Source organism: Pogona vitticeps, chromosome 1 (genome assembly GCF_051106095.1).
Source record: "Pogona vitticeps strain Pit_001003342236 chromosome 1, PviZW2.1, whole genome shotgun sequence".
Taxonomy (NCBI): domain Eukaryota; kingdom Metazoa; phylum Chordata; class Lepidosauria; order Squamata; family Agamidae; genus Pogona; species Pogona vitticeps.
This window is the reverse complement of record NC_135783.1, coordinates 346,301,033-346,315,058: the sequence shown is the minus strand read 5'-3', so window position 1 is coordinate 346,315,058 and position 14,026 is coordinate 346,301,033. Positions and strand designations below refer to the sequence as shown.

Below are 14,026 nucleotides of genomic sequence, written 5' to 3'. Positions count from 1 at the left end.
TGTAGTAACTAAGTTAATAATAGCGACTTGCTGTCTTTTCAGGATATCTAAATATTATCTGTTAGAGGCAGCTAATTCCCTCTGCCTGATGGTAGGGCCGGCCTTGGTCTGATGGATGGTACTAATCCTTCTCCAACTAAGCAAAAACACACACACAGTGCCTACCTCCAGAAATGTTTGTCTCAACTGTAACCAACTAAGAACACCGTTTCATACATTTGAGCTAGAATTTATGATAATTTAATCCTTGATCTCGCTGATGGCCCCATGCCTGGAGCAAATTATGATTACAAAACTGGATAATATCTTTATTTTATGTTTTGCAAGAGCAAGTGATTCACTGTATATGAAAAAAAAAGCGCTCACTCTCTCTCCCTTTATATGTATGTTCATAAAGAATGATGCTGATTATCAGTCCAGTAGAAGTGCACTTTAATTATCCCTTCCTTCTATATAATGTACCTCGTTTGGCTTTTTTTCCCTGTCCTTGTCACAGAATGAAATCAGGCAATTGTATGATGAGTTGATTGAGAAAAAAATCTCCCTGCAACAGTCTTTCAGTGCAACAAGCAGCCACGGCATTTCCCAGGCAGTCCAGGTAATTAACTGATATACAAACATAAAACATAATCAGTTGTCCAGCACTGGACAATTTTACATAATTTCTATTGTTGGGGTGTTTTATTTGTCCGAAATTGTAGTAGCAATTTTGTTTTGTCCTGTCAGCTTAATGGTGCTATGAGAGCTGCATTTCCAGAAAGGTCAAGATTCATGTCAACTGCTAGAATATACGCTATTGGAGTATAGAAAATGTCCTTCTTGATTACAACACCTAGAATTTCCCTGCGCATTCATTAGGTGTGGGGTGGAAACCTTGCAAGTTGTAGTATGAAAAACAACAAGGAGTTTTCTGGAAGTTGTTGGTTTTTCAGGCTGTTTGGCCATGTTCTAGAGGTTTTTCTTCCTAATGTTTCGCTGGGCTCTGCGGCCGTTATCTTCAGAGGACAGGAGTTAGAACTCTGTATGTGTTCTGTGTAGGATAGCTGAGTATTTGTAGCTGTGGGATCAGTACAATACATCCATAACAAAAAAAAACACCATAATCACCCAATCTCCTGAAAAGGACAAAAAAAGTGATCCCACAGCTACAAATACTCAACTGTCCTACACCAGAACACAGACAGAGTTGTAACTCCTGCCCTCTGAAGATGCTGGCCTCAGAGACTGGTGAAATGTTAGGACGAAAAACCTTCGAAATGTGGCCAAACAGCCCGAAAAACCTACAACAACCATCTGACTCTTCTGTTGTTCCACCCTTTTCACTGAAATTGAAAAGGACACTTTTAATTATCCACAATTGGCCAGGGTTGGTGACATCACATCCACTGCACAGGCAGAACTATGCAGAAGGAGAGAGGCCAAAAATTCCAGAAGCTTTCTAACTGTCTTGAGTACTCAGCTGCCCCAAAATTAACACCACTCCTCACAAGAGTATTCTGTGTCTGAATATTTTCATCTTTTTGTTTAGCAAGTGGATGCTTATGAGTTTGATCTACAGAACTTTGAGACTCGGACAGCTAAATTGAGAGATCGTGGAGAAAGACTACATTTACCTACTGCCCTAATCCACGAAGTGGATAAACTAGAGGTAAAAAGGTTGTATAAAGAGTATGCAATCTAGATGGGGGTGCGTTCATCAGCAATCTCCCAGAATTCCTCAACCAACATAGCAGGTGACCTGCTGCTGTGGGGGATTCTGGGAAGTATACTGCAAATAAGGAGGTTTTCTCACTTCTGCAGAAGACTCTGTTACTCAAGCAAGCATCCTTTGCAAACCTGGGGAACATCAGTCGAAAAGCTTGACTTGAAAAATTAGTTCAAATTTACTCATTTGAGTTTATGTTAAAAATCAACAAGAGCGGTCAGTATGTTCATTTTTGCTACGAACAGTTTATACCGTTAGCAATGGTGCAAGCCCACACCATGTGCGTTTATATCATGGTGAGGATCTTTTTCCTCTAGTCTGCCCTCTTGTTCAAATACTCAGGAAAAGCAGCCAGCAAAGTTTTTAATGTTTATTTAAAGAATATAAAATTCACACACAAAGAAAATACAAAACTAACACAGAAAAACTTAACACGTGCATTCTTATGCTTGTTTTTAATAATGTTTTATATAAATAAAATTATACCATGCTGCTGTATTAAAAAATGGAATCAGTCAAAGCTGAATTTTCAACAAAGTCTGGTTGTTGATCATCTGTCATAAATTACAAGTGAAGCCTGTTAATCATGTTTGTTTCATTTCCAGGATGTTCTGGATGACCTTTGGGAGATCCTCAGAGTGAAGCAGAGGCAGCTAACTTCTCCGTTTATTGAAGAACAACAGTATGAAGCTCTGCTGAAGGGACTTTCTGAGCTCGTAGAGCTTGGACGAGAGAAAATTGATCAAGTGTCAGAACTGAAAACGACTAGCCGACCTAATTTGCAGGTTCTTCTACAAAATCATAAGGTATCAGCTTTCTGATCATTTTTAGAGCTGTGATATTCACCCCTCCGGGTGGTACTGACGGATTTCCATGCTGGCTGGAGATTCTTGAAGTCCAAAACATTAACTTCTCCAGACTGCAAAAATCGGCATGAAATTAATCAAAATTCACTACTAAGGGTGGTTATTTGTTTGTTTGTTTGTTTGCAATATTAATACCCTGCCCTTCTCCCGGTGAGTTCAAGTTAGCATGCTAGGTTCTCTTCATCTACATCAGTGGTTCCCCATCTTGGGTAACGCAGGTGTTCTTGGGCTGCAACTCCCAGAAACCCTGAGCCAAGGTGGGGAACCACTGATTCTACATTATATCCTCACAATTACCTTTTTAAGTAGCTTCATTCCTAGCAGAAAAAGCTTAGAACTAAAATGTCCAGCAGTCTAACCACCGCACCGCAGTGTGTGTGAAGAATCCCATTCTCTCCTGTGCACCAAGTTCCATTTATGGAGTCCCTGATTAAGTTTCAGAGCCCCGTTCAGACAGATTTCAGGCCAGCTCATAAGCAAACACTTCACAGATTCTTTGGGATAGACGACAGCATCAGAATCATTCCACGTTTCTGTGCATGGAGGGACAAAGATATTTCAGTGATGGGGTGGCGAGGTCCGGAAGGGAGCTCTTGGTTCAGATACAAAAGCGAAGGAAGTGCAGAATTGCAACAAACAAAACAGAAACACCAGAGTATTTTAAAAGCACTTTGATTATTCTCCTTATAGTTCAGAAGACATAGTCACATTATTCCAATGAACCTCCTAGATATTCAAGTCATTCAGTCTTTCTTGAACTCTTAACATTTGAATTAAAGCGCCTTATTTATTTAAGTGTTTATTACCTATCGATTCTGCCGTCTCTCCAAAGAATTCAAGGTGGTGTACGTGGTTTTCCCCGTTCACCCCTGCTGGACCGGATGAGTCGGCTGGCTGTTGATCATCAGCACAATGTCACCTGGTGTGGTTCATGGCTGCCCTGGGGATTTTAACCCATGACTTCCCAGTCTTTGACGGGCACTCTAACCATGACAGGCTGGTGACCTCAGATATATCAACAATCATAATAATGGGTCGTCGTGTTGATTCCAACTCAAGTGCCACTTCCCAGGGTTCTTTAGGTGGGAAGAAGTTGAAAGCAATTCATCCATGCCTCCTCTTGTGGTGCTACGGGACCACCATGTAACTGGCCCAAGGCCACATAGCCTGGCTTTTCTCCCAGGAGGCGTATCTGGGAAATTAACTCTGCAGGCCAAGTTTCCACCTCCAAGGCTGAATGTTCAAACCCATAATTATCTAGCTGTAATTCTTGCAACAGTCCTATAAAACAGATTAGTCTTGTTATTATGCTCCATGTTGTACATTCAAGGATGGAAGTAGGAAAAGAGAGAGAGCAGAGAGGAACACTACTATAGCTACTAGTGAGTTTGTGGATTATTTGTTCAGTTCAGCCATGCCAGCTGCTGTAGTGCCACCTGGTCTTGGCTTGGAAAAGTTTTTTTTTTTTGCACTACAACTCCCAGAATCCTATATTCCCGGAATCCTGCAATTTAGGGTCATTGAGCAGGTAACAATTTGACAGAGGGACTCAGTTGCAGGTCTGTCTCTGTATCAGCTCCGCAACAGCAAATGGGCAAAGTTTTAAGCAGGTCCCTTGTGGATGTGATTCTTGTGGATGTGATTCTTGTGGATGTGAACTGAAATTGATTAGATATTCATATGAAGCACTTGTCCTAAAGCAATCAATAGGGGAATGATGGCTATGTCAATTTTTTTCCATGTTTACTTCACACTCCAAGCTTTTAGCATAATGGCACGAAAAATGAGCAAAGGTATTTCTCAGTGAGGTGGAAAGAAAGATGACGTTTAGGGGTAATCATAAAATCCACCCACAACTGTACCCTGTTTCCCTGAAAATAAGCCCTAGTATGGTATTTCAAGATGCTCGTCATATAAGCCCTACCCCAAAAATAAGCCCCAGTGAAGTGAAATCCCACCTTCCACCATTGTGCAGCAACTGGAAGAAGATGACGTGACTGTAAAATAAAACATCCCCTGAAAATAAGCACTAATGTGTTTTTTAGAGCAAAAATTAATACAAGATCCTGTCTTATTTTCGGGGAAACATGGTAATTTCGTACTTTGCCAAAATAAAATACAGTCCTGCTAATGAAGATTAATGTTTACAAACTATCCAGCGGAAAAATTGCATAAACATCAGTGATTCCTTCTTAATTCTTTTGAATGTTAAGTTAAGAGAAGCAGTTAGTCATCTCTGTTTCCAGAAGTAATTTTCAGTAATTTTTGAAGTACAAAATACGAGCATATGGACAGAATGGAAGAAGTAGCACTTGTTACATATGGAAGTGGCCCTTGTATGAGGCATTAAGTGGTGGTGGTGGTGGTGGGGATAGCTTAGTGCACTGGCCAAAGTGTTAAGTTGGGATCCAAAGGAAGTTATATTGTGGAGCATAATTCTTTATTTTTGTATATGGGCTCAGTGAATTTTAAGTGTGTCTGTGCATGTGTACATATATTTGTATGTATATACCTGTGTGCACTTATGTGAAAAAGTCAAACAGGAATCCAACCGCCCAGAGTAGACCTTTGGTCTAGATGGGTGGGATAGAAACCTAATAAATAAATAATAAATAAGCAAACATAGAAGGATGTCTAAGACCAAAACAAGTTATGCAGAAAATTGTTACCGGTAGACAAACAACAGGCCACTCCTCCCAACTGTGATTATAATTGGACCCAGAAAACTAAACTCTTTTCCTTTAAAAATTTGGAGATGACTCATTTTATGCTGATCCCAACTACAAGTTTGATTAGATCTTTGTGTGTGGCCAAAGACGTCATTAGAGTCCAGGTGAGCATATGCACAAACCTATGCACAGCCTTCCTTCCTCTCAATGCCTGTCCTATCCCCAGCCAAGGGAAAATACAGTCTGTGCGCTGAAAAAGTTGGACCCATCGCCTGATCAGTCCTATTCTTGGACCCAGAAAGTGAAAGAGAAAGCACTCAAACCACTAGTAATGTGTGTCGTGTGCACTATTGAACGTTTGATCATGCATTGAGTTGGTGGTGCTGCAGGCTAAACTGCAGAAGCATTTGTGTGATGCAGGATCAGAACACCAGCAGTTGTAAGATCTAATCCACGCGATGGAGTGCGCTCCCGTCGCTTTGTCCCAGCTCCTCGCCAACCTAGCAGTTCGAAAGCATGTAAATGCGAGTAGATGAATAGGTACCACCTCAGTGGGAAGGTAAACAGCGTTCTGTGTATAGCGGCGCTGGCCACGTGACAACAGAAACTGTCTTCGGACAAACGCTGGCTGTACGGCTTGGAAACGGGGATAAGCACCACCCCCTAGAGTCGGACACGACTGACTAAAAATGTCAAGGGGAACCTTTACCTTTACCTTAGCCCCAGTTAGGGAATTCCAGAGTCAACGTCAAGCAGCCCCAAGTCAGGCAAGCGAATGGTTCTTTTTAAAATTCCTTGTGATCTCTCTTTAATACGATTTTGTTCCCCTTTCTGAAAACAGAACTTCTTCCGTAACCTCGGCACTCACGCACGGCTTGTGCAAATGTGTTCCCAAAAAGTGTCTCCTTCAGTCTTAGAAAAGAGAAAGGAATCCTACCAAGGCATAGCCGAGGATATCAGCTCCCTGGAGCAACAGGCTGTCCAACAGGGAGCCCGTTTGGAAAGTCTCTTACAGGTAAGGAAGCAGGGTGGAATGTCGGGAATACATCTCGAGTCGGCGTGAGCAAAGTTTCTCCCTTTGGGACCATCTCTGTGCTTCCCCAGACATCCATCAGAATGGGGAGTTGCACCTTCAGGAGATCTTTATTCATTTTTTTTCTGCGGAAGCCTTTTGGAGGCCTAAAACATGGTCCGAAGCAAAGTTTAGGTATAAAGGGCAAATGACGCCTTCCGGAGACTCCACAATTTTAGGAGTGCTTTTGTTTTTAAGGGATTGGAATGGGAGCGGGGACACAAATCCAGAGTTTGGAGAAGGTTGGAAATGGCTCCCATATCCTAGTCTACAGTATCCACCATTCCTCTGTCCCCGCCCCCCCCCCCCGACAAATGAGAACAACAAAAGCTGCCTCACAGAGTCCCCAGGTGTCTTTGGACTGAAATTCCCAGAAACCTTCACCGCTAGCTTGGCTGGCCAGGATTTATGGGCATTGTAGTCCAAGAGCATCTGGAGACCCAAGGTTGGGAGTCACCGTTTAAGATCAAACCTAACTGTAATACGTCATCTAAACCCTAAACTGTGAAACAAACGAGAGGCGTAAACTGTGGTTTGATGCTGGCTTGTTTCAGTGTGATGTAGTTAAGATCTGTCTAGATTCAGATATCGTGGTCATCTGTATTTAATCTGAAAGGGGAGAGTAAAAAAATCCAAATGTATTGATTTCACCCTGGAGTGAAGGATGAGTAGGAGCTCAGTTTCATTTGTGAGATCTCTTTGTGTGCTCTGAATGGATAAACGTTTTGAGAAACGGGATCTCCACAGGCAGGACATGGTATAGCTGGAGAGGCTATAGAAAAGTGCAGAAAAGTGCACGCAGCCATGAGGTTGGAGCACCTTCCCCAGGAGAAAAAGCTAAAATGTTCCAGGCTTCCTAGCTTAACCTCAAAAAACAGATGGGCATGTTTGAAATTACATCTGTTGTAGATAAATTGGTGACTGAGATTGTTTTTATTTCTTTCTGCTACTCCATCAACTTGAAGATGGAAATCATCCTTCAGAAGTAATTGGTAGTAGATTTGAGGGAAACAAAATAAAAGTAATTCTTCACACTACACATAATTAGTTTCTGCTGACTTTGCTGACACACGACATTGACACCACTAATGAGGTAGCTGCAAAAGGAAATCAGACAGATTCACAGAGAATCGTTCTATCAGTGACTACTATCCATTATAAATAAAAAAAAATTAAAAAGCAAAGAAGAAGCTGCCTTATGCTGAATCAGACCATTGGTCTAGCTTAATGTGGTCTATGCCAGCGGTAGACAATCAAGAGCTTCCCAGATCTTTTGAGCCACAATTTGCATATTCGCGAAGGCTTTCACAGCCGGGATCTAATGGTTGTTGTGGGTTTTTCGGGTTCTTTGGGATCTAATGGTTGTTGTGGGTTTTTCGGGTTCTTTGGCCGTGTTCTGAAGGTTGTTCTTCCTAACGTTTCGCCAGTCTCTGTGGCCGGCATCTTCAGAGGACAGAAGTAGCACGCTGGTGCAGTTAGTTGGAGAGTTGAGTATTTATAGCTTTTGGTTCAGCTTTTGTCCTGTTCAGGAGATGGGTGATAATGGTGATCAGTGTGTTTTTGTTGTTGGTCTATTGTTGTGATAAGGAGGAGAGATTATCTGTCACTGTGCTTGATGGATGTCTTTAGCTGGTCTTTTGTGTGTAGTGACTGGTCCTTATCACAACAATAGGTAAAGGTAAAGGTTCCCCTTGACAATTTTTTTCCACTCGTGTTTGACTCTAGGGGGCAGTGCTCATCCCTGTTTCCAAGCCATAGAGCCAGCGTTTTTGTCCAAAGATTATCTTCCGTGGTCACATGGCCAGTGCGACTTAGACACGGAACGCTGTTACCTTCCCACCGAGGTGGTCCCTATTGATCTACTTGCATTTGCATGCTTTCGAACCGCTAGGTTGGCGGGAGCTGGGACAAGCGACGGGCGCTCCCTCCGTCATGTGGATTCGATCTTACGACTGCTTGGTCTTCTGACCCTGCAGCGCAGGCTTCTGCGGTTTAGCCCGCAGCGCCACCACGTCACTACAATAGACCCACAACAAAAACACACTGATCACCATTATCACCCATCTCCTGAATAGGACAAAAGCTGAACCCAAAGCTATAAATACTCAACTCGTCAACTAACTGCACCAGAGCACAGCGTGCTACTCTTGTCCTCTGAAGGTGCCGGCCACAGAGACTGGCGAAACGTTAGGAAGAACAACCTTCAGAACATGGCCAAAGAACCCGAGAAACCCACAGCAACCAATTCCCATATTCCTTTACCATGAATCACACTAGCTACTGCTGATAGAGGCTGTAGTCCAGAACATCTGTAGGCCCCAGGTGTCTTGCCCTTGGACTACTCTGATAGGCAGTGCTCCTCCAGTGTCAGACAGGAGTCGTCCCCAGCTGTACCTGTATAGATGGCAGGGATGGTATCTGGAACTTGTTGTAGTAGGTGGTAGCCTTTCTCCAGAGGGTCCTCTGCAGATTTAGTTTATCTCTGAATACTACTTGTTGGTGTGAAAGAAGGGAGACAAAGTCACGCAAGAATGCCTCACAAGCTTCTGTTTGGTTACTGTTGAAACAAGATGCTAGACAAGGTTTAATTTTGATTCAACACGGTAGATGCTGTTTGTGGAATGGGAATACTCTTTCCCTACTATCCATGTTTTATCTTTCCATATGTTGACATTTAAGGGGATGTTGGTGACAGAGCAGCCACATTCTTTCAGATTTGCTTGTCTTTCATACCGTTCCACATGAACGGTTAAACATAATGCGCTCTGCTAAAAATGCATCTCCTCTCCTAGGACTGGATAGAATTTGATGACAGCTACATGTCGTTCTGCCAGAAACTAGAAGCCCTCTCTTCTACAGTGCCTTCTGTGAGTTTAGTGACGGAGACAGAAGAAAAGTTAATGGAAAGGACTCAACTCTTCCAGGTATTTCTGTATTCCTTGGGTTAACTCAAAATGGGCCTTTTTCTTTAACTGCAAAATCTCCCATCAGTTTGCTGGCTGGGAGGATGCTGGGAGCTATAATCCCAAAAAAAAAAGCAAGATTTCCAAGTTGTGGTGATAAGACATTTTGGGAAGGCAGGGGTTTGATTGTGGAGAACACCAAAGATTCACTAGCCACCATGTTGTGAGCCTAATGAACACAACTGGACATGTCCAAGGGAAGTTCAAGTGATAGATCACCCCAGGAAGTGGGATAGAAGAGGCTTCACCGTGTGTGCGTAGATCTTTTCAAGAGAGGATGTTTTTAATTGCATCCAGAAAGGAAGGAGGTAGATGTAAAGGAAGAAAAGGCCTTTGAAGAAAATGGTTTCTGTTCAGTCCTGCTGAAAAGATTGTCCCTCCAGAAAAAGTGTGACTGAGTAGGAGGATGTGATACGGATCAACTTCTCCCATCAGAGCTGCAGCCAAGAAGTTATAATTAATTGGTCTTCTCGCTACAAGTGATTAAATGATAATTGGATGATAAATATAATTTGTTTAATCTTTTCTGCCTGTTCCTTAGTGAAATGAATTACAAACATGGGGGACTTTTTTTGTTAAATGCCCTCTTGTCAAAGTCTGACTTATGGCAACCCTTCCCCCAGCCTTCTAGGTAGAGAGTGGACAGAAGTGGTTTACCCTTCCCTTCCTCTAGGGGGTGCCCCGGGGCTGTGCAGCTTGCCCAAGGCTACACAGGCTGGCTTTTCTCCCTGGAGGCACAGTGGAGGAATTGAACTCCCAACCTCTGGCTCCATAGCTAGAGACCTAACTCACTGACCTATCCAGCCAACATGCTGATTGGAGGAACTAGAGGAAAATAAACCAATGGCCAGTCTCTCAGCTTTAGATTCATTTTAATTCACACAGTCTATTTGCTCTTTCTTAGCAAATCAGAAGAAACATAGAGGATGAGCAGGCCAGGTATCACCAGGTACTGAAAGAAGGGAAGAGTTTGATGGAGCTTGTGAATTGTCCTGAATTGCAAAGCCAGGTTGGAAAGCTGGAAGAGCAATGGACGTCTCTTTCCAAAAAAGTTGACCAGGAGCTGCAAAGACTTGAGACCTTCCTCAAGCTCTTGTCCAGGTAGGTGTGATATTTATAGTTTTAACCTGTCTATGACAACCTGGCCATCCTATCTGGGAATGACTGGCATGATAACTCAACCCATCTGAAAGGCACTAATTCAAATTTCTGCTCAGAAGCTGTCGAATACAAAGACAAACTGTTCAGTCATAGAATCGCTCATTTTTTTAACCTAGAAGAAGACTGAAACATTTTTTACAAGGATGCTTAAGTGTATTTTCATCTTTAAAGTGTTAGGAAATATCTGAGTTCCATGCAAGCAATAAACTCTCCCATGAAGATTTTAAAAAAAAATCTGCTGTGGGAAAAATTCATAGGCTTTTCTGATCTTCATTATCTGATCTTCAGAGTTTGCATGTCAGGTAGGGTTCATGTGAGAGCTGAGGAAGAGGTTAAGTGTTGGAACATCCGGTCTGACTTCCTGCTCCCCAGTTTCAAAGCCAAATCACACTTTTTAAAAGCTTCCAAGGGCGCAATTTGGCTTAGAAACAAAGTGCATGCTCTTTCTCCGTGCTTTATTTTACAGTGAAATTTTAAGGAGGGGGGCCCACCTAAATTTCTCAGTATCTTGGCAGATGGAGGAACGGAGACATTTCCCATTAGAAAACTTGAGTTACATGTGCAGTGGTACCTTGCTAGATGTCATAGGCATCCTTCAGTCTCGAGAGACTATGGTAACATGCTCTGTATCGAGAAGTGTCCTCTCCAGAGCATGAAGCCTGGGTAAAGTAGTATGGAGGATAGGCTGTTACCCAAGCAGCAGATCCCCCCTCTCCACGCTGCTGAAATGGTCCAATGGAAAGGCAAGAGCCAATACAACTGGTTCCAGCAACGTCGCAGGAGTTGGCAGAACGACACGAACTGCCTTCGGGACTCCAGCTCCAGATTTTGCCTCTAGGTTAACTCCTGAAGCCTTTTCCATCAGCGGATATAGCCACGAGGCAGTGGAGGTTTGAAGTCAGAGTTTTCCTTCTCCTAGATGGGCTGCCTTCCATGGCTGACAAGCCCCACCTACCTGGCCTGCTCTCTAATAGTGCGGGGGTATGATCCGGCCCTTAAAACTTTCCTGCCTCCCAGGTGTATGCAATTCTAATTGGCTTTCCTATTTACCATATTAGGGTCAGAGATAGAGTCAGAGAATTTGAGGATGCAGGCAAACCTGGTCTTCAGCCTCAGCTCAGCCTCCTAGGGAAAAGGGCCCAGGTCCTGGCACACCCTTATTTAAGGAGGGAAATCCCCACCTCCTGGGCCATGCGGTGGGGGGGGGGGACAAAAGACATCCCACCAAAAACAAACGCCTCAGCAAAATGTCCATGCAGGCAAACCTGGTCTTCAGCCTCAGCTCAGCCTCCTAGGGAAAAGGGCCTAGGTCCTGGCACACACACTAGACGACGACCTCACAAAATGACGACTCCGCATGACGATGAGGTTTTGCAATCGCTATAGCGATTCACAAAACAGTCATTCCAATGGGCGATTTTCACTTGACAATGATTTGGCCTGTGCTTCGCGGACCGTTTTTTCACAAGACGACGATTTTTACAGCTGATCAGCAGCTTCGCAAAATGGCTTCCCTAAGTTTTCGGGACCGATGCTTCGCAGGACAGCCATTTTTACAGCTGATCGGTGCTTCGCAAAATGGCTGCCCTTTGGGCGATCTTTGCAAAATGACGATGATTTTTCCCGATTGGAATGCATTAAACAGGTTTCAATGCATTCCAATGGAGAAACGGTTTTCACTACACGATGATTTCGCTAAACAGCAATTTTCACGGAATGAATTATCATCATCAGGTGGGGACCACTGTAAAACTGTTGGGCATCCAGATACTGTGACACATGTCAGCCACACCTGACATGTTCATTGGTAAGAGCGGTAATGATGAGAAGGCCATAAATCATGTTTTGAAGGCTCCAGTTTCTGCACCCCACTCCAAGTTCTTTCATCCATCACCCCTGCCTTTTAAGATGCCGTTGCTTATTGACCTTCTTTGATTGTTAGCTTCTGTTGAAGCTCCTTGCCAAGGGCAGAAAGGTAGCACGGAGAAGCCCTTTGAATGATTCCAGTTCCATGTTCAATTTTTTTTTCCTGCAGCTACAACAAAGAGTCAAAGGAGCTGGACAACTGGTTGACCTCTGCTCAGCAGCGTGTGAATGACTGGAAGGTGCAGTCACTCGGTGACTTTCAGGACCTGAACGCAGTCACAGATCATATACGGAGCTTACTGGTAAGTTATTTGGGGTCTGTATGCCGCACACAGTCATTCAGCAATGCAGGTGAATCAGGCCAAAGTTCCATTGTGGAAAAGTATTCTGTGTCAAGTCCTGACCAGCCGGGAGAGGGTTTTTTTTCCCCCTTGACTCCTACTCACTTTAGCTGACCTTTAGAGACAGAGGATCCAGTTTGAATTTTGGTAGCTAATAGCCACTCATCAACATGCTCCTTCTGTACGTATACTGCTTGTTTTTGAAACCATCATTTAAAAACATTCTCAGTATTACAGTGGTGCCTCGCTTAGCGATCGCTCCGTTGAGCGATGAAATCGCTTTGCGATGGACTTTTGGCCATCGCTGGAGCGATCGCTTAGCGATGTTCCCTATGGCTAAAATTCACTTTGCGATGATCGCGGGAAAGTGATCATGGCAAGTCGAACTTTTTTAAACAGCTGATCGGCGGTTCCAAAATGGCCGCTGCAAAAACAAAATGGCCACCGCTGTTTTGCCTCGCTTTAGAGGCACCCAAAATGGCCACCACTATGGAGGAATTTCACTTTGAGGTAAGTGTTTAGCCCATAGGAACGTATTAAACGAGTTTTAATATGTTCCTATGGGCTTTTTAATATCGCTTAGCGATTAAATCACTTAGCAATGTTTTTCCCCAGAATGGATTAACATTGCTAAGTGAGGCACCACTATATATTTATTTATTTGTTAGTGGCATTCATAACATGTCTGTCCTCCAGTGAGCTTGTTGTGATGTCTTAACAGTTCTCTTTCTACCTAACTTTAACCCCACAACAACTTTTGCTATCCATTAGAAGTGTGTCAATGAGTGGGAGGGAGTTTTTGGACTACAGCTCTCAAAACGGTGCCTGGCAAATTCTGGGAGTTGTAGTTCAAAAAGTACAAATCTCCATTCCCATTATAGCTACAGTATAATGTTTTTAAGTTATATTTTTAAAGCTCTGCTTGTATGAATTTGTTTTGTTTTATTTTATTTTATTTTACGGTCTTACTCCTTAGGAGTTCTCTAAAGAAGTTGACAGTAAATCATCCTTGAAGTCCTCAGTCATCAGCACTGGCCATCAGCTCTTGCTCGTTAAGGAATCAGAAGCTGCGGCATTGCGCTCGTTTCTGGCAGACTACGAACAGAAGTGGGCCGACCTGATCGCTCAGTTGCCAAGCATCCAAGAGAAATTTCACAAGGTAAAAAGCAAATCAACAGGTGAACCCATCACCAGCCCTGATCTCCCTTGACATGCTATTGTAGTTATTGGTTGCAAGGTGATGTGTTATGTAGCTCAGTCATTCTTACATACCTATCCATCCTACCTTACCCAAATCCATCAGTATCAAATACTGTTGTCGCTGTAGCCTCCTCAGCCTTCCATATATAACACTGATTGTAAGCATTTCTATAAAAACCTCAG

The 14,026-nt window shown here is 43.2% G+C and overlaps 1 protein-coding gene across 2 annotated transcripts in view; it reads left to right on the top strand.

Annotated features, from left to right (window-relative positions):
- Positions 1 to 14,026, top strand: part of SYNE2 (spectrin repeat containing nuclear envelope protein 2) — a 294,996-nt gene that overhangs the window by 189,833 nt on the left and 91,137 nt on the right. For both annotated transcript variants that reach the window (XM_078383714.1, XM_078383713.1), the window contains exons 72-79: positions 497 to 598; positions 1,529 to 1,648; positions 2,311 to 2,511; positions 6,082 to 6,255; positions 9,105 to 9,236; positions 10,180 to 10,376; positions 12,472 to 12,604; positions 13,620 to 13,802. In XM_078383714.1, coding sequence (XP_078239840.1) covers positions 497 to 598; positions 1,529 to 1,648; positions 2,311 to 2,511; positions 6,082 to 6,255; positions 9,105 to 9,236; positions 10,180 to 10,376; positions 12,472 to 12,604; positions 13,620 to 13,802 — 1,242 coding nt within the window. The remainder of the gene's footprint in view (positions 1 to 496; positions 599 to 1,528; positions 1,649 to 2,310; positions 2,512 to 6,081; positions 6,256 to 9,104; positions 9,237 to 10,179; positions 10,377 to 12,471; positions 12,605 to 13,619; positions 13,803 to 14,026) is intronic.